Here is a 10488-nt window from a genome sequence, read left to right on the forward strand (position 1 = left end):
GAACCTGTGTCTCTGGCGCTCTACCGCTACAATACAATGCTGCCCTGCACCACACTACTGCCCTATGTCCCTTGTGGTTTTATATACTTTTATAAGATCACCTCTCAAGCTTCAGGGAAAATTATTTTATAGGAGTCAAGGTTTCAGTTTAAAGTGAACTCAGACAGAGATGACAAGCCAGTTTTAAACTGTCCGGGTGACAGAGGGGATTCGTGAAAACGGCACTGTTCTCAATATTTTATGCTTTCCTTTTAATCATCCTCCATCACAGATTTAAATGTCTTTGTTTGTGTTGTTTCTTCCTAATTTCCCTCGTAACCTATCAACCAAATTACTGCATCACCTGCTCCCTCTCTGCCTACGCAGACCTCATTATATCAGAGTTAAATATTTTGTCCGATCGTTCCCTCTGCTACTTAAAACCAATTTACACACTTAGTGCATTCATTTAACGTACACAGTGAAACCTCCAATACTCTACTGTCCGACTATTGAGATAGACACAAAAAACTGGAGCAACTCGGCGGGTCAAACAGCATCTCTGGAAAAAAGGAATAGGCGACCTTTCGTGTCGAAAACTGCTTCTAAGATAGGGTCTCGACCCAAAATATTCATTTCCTCCAGAGATGTTGCCTGATCTGCTGAGTAACTCCAACTTTTTGTGTCTATCTTGATTTAAACCAGCATCTGCAGTTCCTTTTTACATATTCAGAAATCTCACTGGTTTGGTATGTGGATCCACAGACAATGTTTGCTTCACTTCCCTTCCATTCATCTTAGCTCTGGTTCCTGCTCTCTCAATTCACCTGAAAGTTATAGCGTCATTGAGCCATATACTGACACAGCATGGAAACAGGCCCCTCGACCCAACTTGCCCACATGGGCCAACATGTTCGAGCTACACTAGTCCCACCTACCCACGTTTGGCCCACATCCCTGCAAACCTGTCCTATCCATGTGTATAAGAAGGAACTGCAGATGCTAGAAAATCGAAGGTACACAGAAAAGCTGGAGAAACTCAGCGGGTGCAGCAGCATCTATGGAGCAAAGGAAATAGGCAACGTTTCGGACCAAAATCCTTCTTCATGTACCTGTCTAACTGTTCTTTAAATGTTAAAAGTCCCTGCCTCAACCACTTCATCTGGCAGCTTGTACCATAACACCCACCACCCTTTGTGTGGAAAAAGTTACCCCTCAGATTCCTATTAAATCTTTTCCCCTTCACCGTAAACCCATGTCTTCTGGTCCTCGATTCACCTACACAGGGCAAGAGACTCTGTGCATCTACCTTGAAAGACAAGGTATTAATAGCAATTTGCCAGTCCAGCAACAGCCAAGATCCAAGTGTGTGAGTCAATGGCAATTTATTGCTGCAGTGTACACATGTATATGTGCATGTATTGTGAATGGTTTCTGCACGCATGCATGTTTTACATGCGTACATAATACATATGTACGATGCACATTTTGCCGTACATTTGCCATCTTTATCCTGTAAAACCCAGCTCCTTGGTTGAAGGCTATTGGAGAAGCTCTACTGCCCATGAGAGAGCGGCTGATAATTATAGACTCTTTTTGGATTTAATTCGTTCTGTGACACTGTTGGAACTGCCTCAGACTGATAAACATTAACCAAGACTTTAAAAGACCTTCGGAGCTTCTGGCAGTACAGAAGCCACTGCAACTCACCTACTGCCAGTTAGCATTGAACTCCAGAGGTCAGCGACCATGAGGATGTTTGTAGCTTTGGCACTGTTCTTTGCCTCTCTGTGTGGTGTCTCCGCTGCTGTTTCGATTCGGGTGAGCACAATTCTCTCTTAACATTTGCAATGTGCTTTATCGTGCTTTATATTATCGCTGTGTTGTAGGTTTGTATACGCAGTGTGAGGCAATAAAAAAAACATCAGATAGACACAAAAAGCTGGAGTAACTCAGCGGGACAGGCAGCATCTCTGAAGAGAAGGGATGGTGAAAAATAACATTTCACCGGCATCTGCAGTTCCTTCCTAAGCATTACACTGATGGTGACTACACAATGTGTTTTACAGTCACTTGTGTGTTATGCGGTAATGTAGTCACTATTGCAGGAGATGCAGCAACCTGCATCATAGATGCATGGATAGCTGAACAATAGGTGCAGGAGTAGACCATTCGGCAGTTCGAGCCAGCACCGCCATTCAATGTGATCATAGCTGATCATCCACAATCAGTGCTCCGTTGCTGCCTTCTCCTCATACCCCTTGATTCCGCTAGCCCTAAGAGCTCTATCTAAACTTCTTTTGAATGCATCCAGTGCCTTCTGAGGCAGTGAATTCCACAAATTTACAACTCTGGGTGAAAAAGTTTTTCCTCATCTCAGTTCGAAATGGCTTACCCCTTATTCTTAAACTGTGGCCCCTGGTTCTGGACTCTCCCAACATCAGGAACAAGTTTCCTGACTCCGGCGTGTCCAATTCCTTGATAATTTTTTATGTTTCTATAAGATTTCCGCTCATTCTTCTAAATTCCCAGTGAATACAAGCCCAGTCGTTCCATTCTTTCATTATATGACAGTCCCGCCAACCCGGGAATTAACCTCGTGAACCTACGCAAGTCTCACCAAGGCACTGTACAACTGCAGAAATACCTCTTTGCTCCTATACTCAACTCCTCTCGTTATGAAGGCCAACATGCCATTAGCTTTCTTCACTGCCTGCTGTACCTGCATGCTTAATTTCAGCAACTGATGTACAAGGACATCAAGGCTCAACACAATGCCACTCAGCAAGGACTAGATCAAAGATAGACACAAAAAAGCTCTGGAGAAAAGGAATAGGTGACGTTTTGGGTCGAGACCCTTCTTCAGACTGAGAGTCAGGGGAGAGGGAAAAGAGAAGTATGAAAAGGTACAGAGACCAAATGAATGAAAGACATGCAAAAGGATAAATCAAAGCCAGAAATAATGATCAAGGAAAGGTGGAGCCCACAATGGTCCATTGTTGGCTGTGGAGAAGGTGATAACGAGTAATACAAACAGTGAACGACAGTGAAACTAGCATGATTGCTAAGGTGGAGGAGGGATGGAGAGAGAGTTGTAGGGTTACTTGAAGTTAGCAAAGTCAATATTCATACTACTGGAAGCTGCCTAGTGAAATGTGAGGTGCTCTTTCTCCAATTTTTGTTTGGCCTCACTCTGACAGTGGAGGAGGTCCAGGACAGAAAGGGGAAGGGGAGTTAAAGTGTTTGGCAATCGGGAGATCAAGGAACGATTAGATCACCTGCCTTTCAGGGATTCCAACATCCGTAAAATGTTGTATTTGTTCTAGGGATAGCTGCAGAAGATTAACTATTGAAGAACGTATGTCATAAATATTGTTATATCTACGGCAGATGATAGATAGAGCTTTAGATACATGTCTCATCTGAAAGGCAGCACCTCTGACTCTGCTGCTTTGATCTCTCAACCACTATGTTCTATTGCAAGCCATTCAACGTATATCAAATGGCAAGATATGCTGTATATGCAAGCAATTGAAACCATTATGAGTTAGCAGACCATTGAGCACATTTTAGTGCAATACGATTAATCCTAATCCCAATGTGTTTCCTTGAAAGTTACTCTCTTCCTCCCACCTTCCGGCACGGTGGTTCAGTGCTAGGGTTGCTGCCTTACAGCGCCAGAGATCTGGGTTCGATCCTGACCTCGGGTGTTGTCAGTACAGTATTTGTACGTTCTCCCCGAGACCTGCTCGGGTTTTCTCCGGGATCTCTGGTTTCCTCCCACACTAAAAAGACATACAGGTTTGTAGGCTAATTGGCTAGGTGTAATTGTACATTGTCCCTAGTGTGTAAGGATAGTGTTAGTATGCAGGGATCGCTGGTCGGTCTGGTCTCAGTGGGCCGAAAGGCCTGTTTACAAGCTGTATCTCTAAACCAAACTTAACTAAAACTATCACTGAGACAATTTACAGTGGCCAATTCCTCTTCCAGCACACCCTAGGGATGTGGGAGGAAACTGGAGTATGTGAAGGGAACCCTTGCAGTCACAGGGAGAATGTGCAAACTCAGCACAGCCAGCAGCCCAAGTCTGGATTGAACCTGGGTCACAGGAGCGGGAGGCAGCGGCATCACCTGCTGAACCACAATGAAGGAAAAGGAGAAATGGAATTAAATGGAGGAAGATGTTGAAAAGTCCAGATGAACATAGGGCTGCACGGTAGAGTTGCTGCATTACAGCGCCAGGGACCGGGGTTTGATCTCAACTACGAGTGCTGTCTGTACGGAGTTTGTACGTTCTCCCTGTGACAATGTGGGTTTTCTCCATCTGCTCCGGTTTCCCCCACATTCAAAAGACGTACAAGTTTGTAAGTTAATTGGCTTTGGTAAAATTGTAAATTGTCGCTAGTGTGTGTAGGATAGTGTCACTGTGCGGGGATCACTGGTCGGCACAGTTTCGATGGGCCGAAGGGCCTGTTTCCACGCTGTATCTCTAAACCAAACTAAATTAAAATGTGGATTGTAAATGAACTTGCAGATCTGTAGCTAAACGCTGTTGTTTTTTTTCCCCTACGAAGTTGGGAGATTACCAGTTCCAACTGAGCGATGTTACTCAACTGAAGGGGCTGATGGACGATGACATGTATAAAAACTCTCGCTTCTCCTTCTCCGCCATCACTGATTTGTGCAACAATCCATCCCTCCTCGACTCCTTCAGATCCGTTTGTTCCAAGACCGATGCTCCTTATGTCTTTCTCTTGCTGAGTAAGTAATCCCAGGATAAGTAGACAACCGGATATTTTGTGATTTTAACAATTATATACGGGTTATTTATGGGGAGCGCTGTAGGGATATGAGACGCATAAGGAGGCATCTTGGCCAGCCATGTCTACGTTGACCAACAAGTAGGCATTTAACCTCATGCCATCTACTACTAGCACTTGGTCCATAGTCTTGCATGCATGTTAGCACCTTGTGCAAGCACCTACCTTCTCAGGCAGTGAGGGCACAGTCTGAGTGCGCACTCAGTAGCCCTCTTTCTGGGGAAAGATCTCCAGGGATTTTCTTGTTTATATTTTAGCCAGAGCTTCCCAGGGTGGAGCAAGAGCTAAGTTTAGTATCTCAGGAAGAAAACAAGATGGGAAATGGGTTTGACCTCCCATTGAAAGAGTTCATGTTTGTTTTCAATTAGTTTCTAGTTTTAGTTTAGTTCAGAGATACAGTTCAGAAACTGGCCCTTCAGCCCACCGAGTCCGCTCCGACCTGTGATCCCTGCACATTAACACCACCCTACACACACTGGGGACAATTTTATATTCTATACCAAGTCATTAACTTCCAACCCTGTGTGTTTTTGGAGTGTGGGAGGAAACCAAAGATCTCGGAGAAAACCCATGCAGGTCATGGGGAGAAGGTACAGACAATTGTATGACAATTGGTTTGTACAGTATCTTAGCTCCATATACCCAAATAGTTCCATAATCTTGGATACCATCGCCTGACAACATATTGATACTCCATTAGCACTTCTTATTAAGTACCTCCTGCTTCTCCTACTGCCCCTCCAATTGTCTTAATAGTTTAAGAGGGGAGGAGGTAGAATATAGAACATAGAAAAGTACAGCATAGGGATATAATGTCCATGCTGAACTAATTTCACCTGCTTGCACATGAACTACATCCCTCCATTCCTTGAACATTCATGTGCCTATCTACAAGCCTCTAAGACACCATTATCGTATCTGCCTCCATCCCTATCCCTGGCAGCATGCTTTCGACACCCACCACTCTTTGCGTAACCTTGTCCTGCTCAAGGTCATAATGTCATAAGGAATAGTAGTGGAATTAGGCCTTTTGGCCCATCAAGTCTACTCTGCCATGCAATCATGGTTGATCCATCTCTCCCTTCTAACCCCATTCTCCTGCCTTCTCCCCATAACCTCTGACACCTGTACTAATCACAAATCTATTTATCATCCCTCATATCTACTTTAAGGGACCATCGAGGACCGTAATGAACACTTTGTAACCTTGTCAGCGCCCTATACATGGAGACTCTTTGCATACCTTGTGTATGGTATGCAAATCAACGAATTTCGCTGTGATATGTCACATGTGATAGTTAAGTGTCAATCAATCAATCGATTGATCGAATGCTCAAGGTTATGGAAAGTGTACATCATTAATATCCAGCTGGTGCACTCTTTTTTCCCCAACTGCACCACAGGGTGAAAGGTTTCTATTTTATCACGTTTATTGTTTGTAGATTTTGTTTCCATTGCTCTTCTCGGATTTAAAAAAAAATGTTAAACGTTTTTTAATTTTATTTTTATTAGAAGCAATGTACAGTCGTATAAACCATGGCATGTAACATAATACATTCCGTGTACAACTTCTTGTTTTAAATTTAACAATATAAAAATAATAGACGCAAGAAAGAAGAAAGGAAAGGATTAAGGAAAGTAGTGATGTGTAGGCCCCAAAAGTTAACAATTGGTAACTTGTGGATAGATAGAGAGAAAGAGCCCACAGCGAGGTAGAAAAAAAGAGAAGCCCAGAAAAGCAAGAGCAAAAAAAAGAGTAAACAAAAGAAATATATAAAAATAAAAAAAAGGAGAGAAAAGAAGAAAAAAAAAGAAGAGAGAAAACAGAACAGAAAAGAAAAGGGATATACCTACTTCATATCTTTCCACACCCCACACCTAGTTCTGAAACGGTTAATTACCAGAGTTATGTTGCACCATATTACACATAATAAATCGATGAAAGGAGACCATATCTTTAAGAATTATTCTGATTTTCCTGCTAGAACGAATCTCATATCTTCGAGATGTAACATTTCAGACATGTTTGTGATCCACATTTTGAGTGTTGGGGTCGGTGCATTTTTCCAAAATTTGAGTATAGGCTTTTTTTGCCGTTATCAAACCATAGTTAAGGAAACAATTTTGAAATGAAGTTAGCTCAGAGCAGCCTTCCATTGTTCCGAAAATAATCAATTCTGTGTTAGGGTCCAATTTTATTTTAAATAGTTTTGAGAAGATTTCAAAGATTTCTTTCCAAGATTTATGGAGTTTTATACAAGATACGAAGGAGTGTGCTATGGTTGCTTCTTGAGATAGACATTTATCACAGATGGGGGAGGCATTTGGAAACATTTTATTCAGTTTGGTTTTTGATTAGTATAGTCTATGTAAGATTTTAAATTGGATTAGGATGTGTCTAACATTAATCAATTCTTGGATCTTTTTGACCGTGCTAGTTTCCTGTGATTTCTGCCACTCATTCCAAGGAATGAGATGAACATAAATGAACAACCTCAGATGCTGAAAATGTGAAAAAAAACTCTGGGAACAGAAGGCTAAATGGCAGTTACGCAGAGCTAACCCCACATCAGATAGAAAATGTTTCACTAGAACAGAGGAGGAGCGAAAAATTCTCCTCTAAAGTCTTTAATGTGAAACATTGATTCAGTTTCTCTCTCCACAGATGCTGCGTAACAAACAATTCCACCATTTTCTTTGAGATATCTCAGGAAATGTTAATAAGTCGTTTTGAATGGAACTCAGTAGGTGTGGTTTGTAAAGCAATTTTGACTACTTATGGGGCAGCACAGTGGCGCAGTGGTAGAGTTGCTGCCTTACAGCGCCAGACACCCGGGTTCGATCCTGAATACGGATGCTGTCTGTACGCTCTCCCCGTGACCACGTGGATTTTCCCCGGGTGCTACAGTTTCCTCCCACACTCCAATGATGTACAGGTCTGTAAGGTTTAATTGGCTTTGGAAAAGATTGTAAATTGTCCCTAGTGTGCGACGGACAGTGCTGGTGTACGGGGATTGCTGGTCGGCGCGGACTCGGTGGGCCGAAGGGCTTGTTTCCGCGCTGTATCTCTGAACTAAACTAAAATTATAATTTATAACTAACTAATTAATAATTAAAATTAATTAATAATTAACTAACGTTATTATAATTTTTGCTTTCCAGAACAGATTGCTGCGAACCCGTACTCTTGTGAAATCTGCGCATTTTCTTCCTGCGTTGGCTGCACTTCTTCGGGCCCGAAGGTGTAATGCAGCTTCAATATCGGCACGTAACCAACAGGACATTAACCGGAAAAGCATCTTGTCTTAAATTCTTTAATGAGCCAGTTTTGTCACTAGATGTACTTAGAGCTATGAATTGTCATCAGCAGTGTGTGAATGATACCTGGTCCACATTGACTAAGACCAGATCAACATTGCACAAGCAAAAGCATCCCTTTAAGGACCCAGTAACAATAGAGCACCATTCTATTTTTAACCTCCACGAACTTATGGAAGTTATTGTTGGAGGAATATAATCTTGTCCCTGTATATTTTCAAAAATGTAATGGGGGTCTAATTGCTAACCACAGTTTGTAATTGTAGAGTCATGGAGTCATACAGTGCTGAAGCAGGTTAGAACATAAAACATTTAAATGCACAGCACAGAAGCACATCTTCCACTTTGTCCATCGAGTACCAATCTACATTTACTAGCTTATTCTCAAAGTGCCATTTACTAGCACATTATCCAATACCTCCTATGCCTTGGGAATTCAAGTGCTCATCTAGATAGTTTTTAGATCTTATGAGAGTACCTACCTCCTCCACACACTTCAGCAGTGAATGTCACCGTCCACCCAACTTCTGGAAGAAGTTCTTTCTCGCATCCCTTCCAAACCTCTTACCCTTACTCTAAATCATTGCCTTTAGATTGCATTGCTATGGGAACGCATTTCTTACTATCTACATTATCGCATTGTGAATTGTTCCCAATCAGGAACCCCTCAGCCTCTCTGCTCCAAGGAAAACAATCCCATTCTATCCAGTCTTTCCCCATAACTGAGATGTCCCATCCCTGACAATATCCTGCTGAATCTTCGCTGCATCCTTTCCTATAAAACTCCCAGGAACTGTTCACCGTACACCAGCTGTGCCCAAACCAATCTTTCATAAGTTGACCATAACCCACCCGCTCTTACAGTCGGCACTCTGGCTAGGGTGGCAAGAATCCCATGTGTACGTGCATAGATAAAAGGGACACGAGGAGCAAGCTTTTCACACAGGGTATGGTGAATATGTGGGATGAACTGCTAGGGGAAGCTGCAGAGGTGGGTACAATTACAATGTCTAAAAGATGTTTGGATAGGTACATGGATGGACAAGGTTTAGAGGGATATGGACCAAGCCCAGGTGAATGGGACTAGCTTGGATAGATCTTCTCTGGTATGGACGATTTGGGCTGAAGGGCCTGTTCCTGGGTTTTGTGAATCTCTGATTTTACTGAAGTCAATTCACAATACAACAAAATAATCATTGATATCCTCTGAATATGAAGGAGGCATTTATTTGCTACCAATAAATCTAAGCAATTATTAATAATAAATTATTTTCAAAGTATAGAATGGGGTAACCCTCATATTTCCCTCCGTCTCAATCTTGTTAATCAATGAGATTATCTTCTCTATTGTCAAAACATTGTGTGCACTCTCTCTTTTATGTCATTACAATGCCTCAGTGGAAGAGCTCAGTACAACTAAAAATTAATTGAAATATCATCCACCTTTCGTATGATGTAGTGGATTAGTAGACAGACTGTGGCATGCAGTGTTTCCGATGACTCAGTTTATGAGGGAAAGCTCCTCACACCTTTTGTCTCTTAATTGACAAGAACTGCTGCAAATTAAGAATTTCAATAAAACGCTCTTGACTGTTGACTCTAGATCTCACCTCGCCCGATCAATGACAATATTAAACGACACCAGAAAATCCTGTAGGTTTTCTTTATCTAGTGGATGTATAGCTGATTAATACAATAAAAGAGAAAAGCTGCCCTATGGCATAGTCTGGAATGTACTGTGTTAAGGACCTGTCCCACTTGGGCGTCTTTTGCGCATCACGCAGATGGCGTGCAAAGATTTTGTACATCCCAAAATCCTGGGGCGCCTCGCGTGACAGCGCGTGACTGCCTAGGTCACCACGCACCATGCGCGCGTAATACGCACCATGCGCGCACCACGTGTGCGTCATGACGTGCGCGTCGTGATGCGTAAATGATGTCGTGTAAATGATGTTGTGATAACACCCAAGTGGCCCTTAAGGTGTATACCTGTACAAGTACTTGGAGACTGTGGGAATGATGTTTTTATATGGGCGACAAAATAAAGAATGTTTAAGAATGATGAAATGTCTTTGGTCTGTGCCTTTCTCATGCTCAAATTGCAACTACGTGATTTTATACTAGGTTTCCTATTGGGCTACAGTTCCAGTGCACGTTACTATTGATAAAATGAGTATAAAAATTAAACTGAATTTTGACTTGAATCTTAGTCTGCCTTATCAAGGAAATTCCATGAGAATATCTCGGTTTGATGTAATAATTACAAAACATCATTGACAATAATTAAAGGAAAGACTAACATTTTGGAACAGGCAGAAAATGGTGCGATTTTTTTTTCGGCGACTTGCCGGCACCCGTCATAATCGCAGCT

At 42.2% G+C, this 10488-nt stretch overlaps 1 protein-coding gene across 3 annotated transcripts in view; it reads left to right on the plus strand.

Annotated features, from left to right (window-relative positions):
- Positions 1 to 10253, plus strand: part of LOC129711641 (guanylin-like) — a 46939-nt gene extending 36686 nt beyond the window's left edge. The window contains exons 3-4 of one of the 3 annotated variants that reach the window (XR_008725883.1): positions 4554 to 4740; positions 7962 to 10253. Coding sequence is in view for 1 of the 3 variants with exons in the window: in XM_055659439.1 (XP_055515414.1) it covers positions 4554 to 4740; positions 7962 to 8047 (273 nt within the window). In the remaining 2 variants the exon portion in view is untranslated. The remainder of the gene's footprint in view (positions 1 to 4553; positions 4741 to 7961) is intronic. The other 2 variants (XR_008725882.1, XM_055659439.1) reach the window with 2 other exon arrangements.
- Positions 10254 to 10488: the final 235 nt, after the last annotated feature.

The sequence above is a fragment of the Leucoraja erinacea genome, chromosome 30, assembly GCF_028641065.1.
Source record: "Leucoraja erinacea ecotype New England chromosome 30, Leri_hhj_1, whole genome shotgun sequence".
Taxonomy (NCBI): domain Eukaryota; kingdom Metazoa; phylum Chordata; class Chondrichthyes; order Rajiformes; family Rajidae; genus Leucoraja; species Leucoraja erinaceus.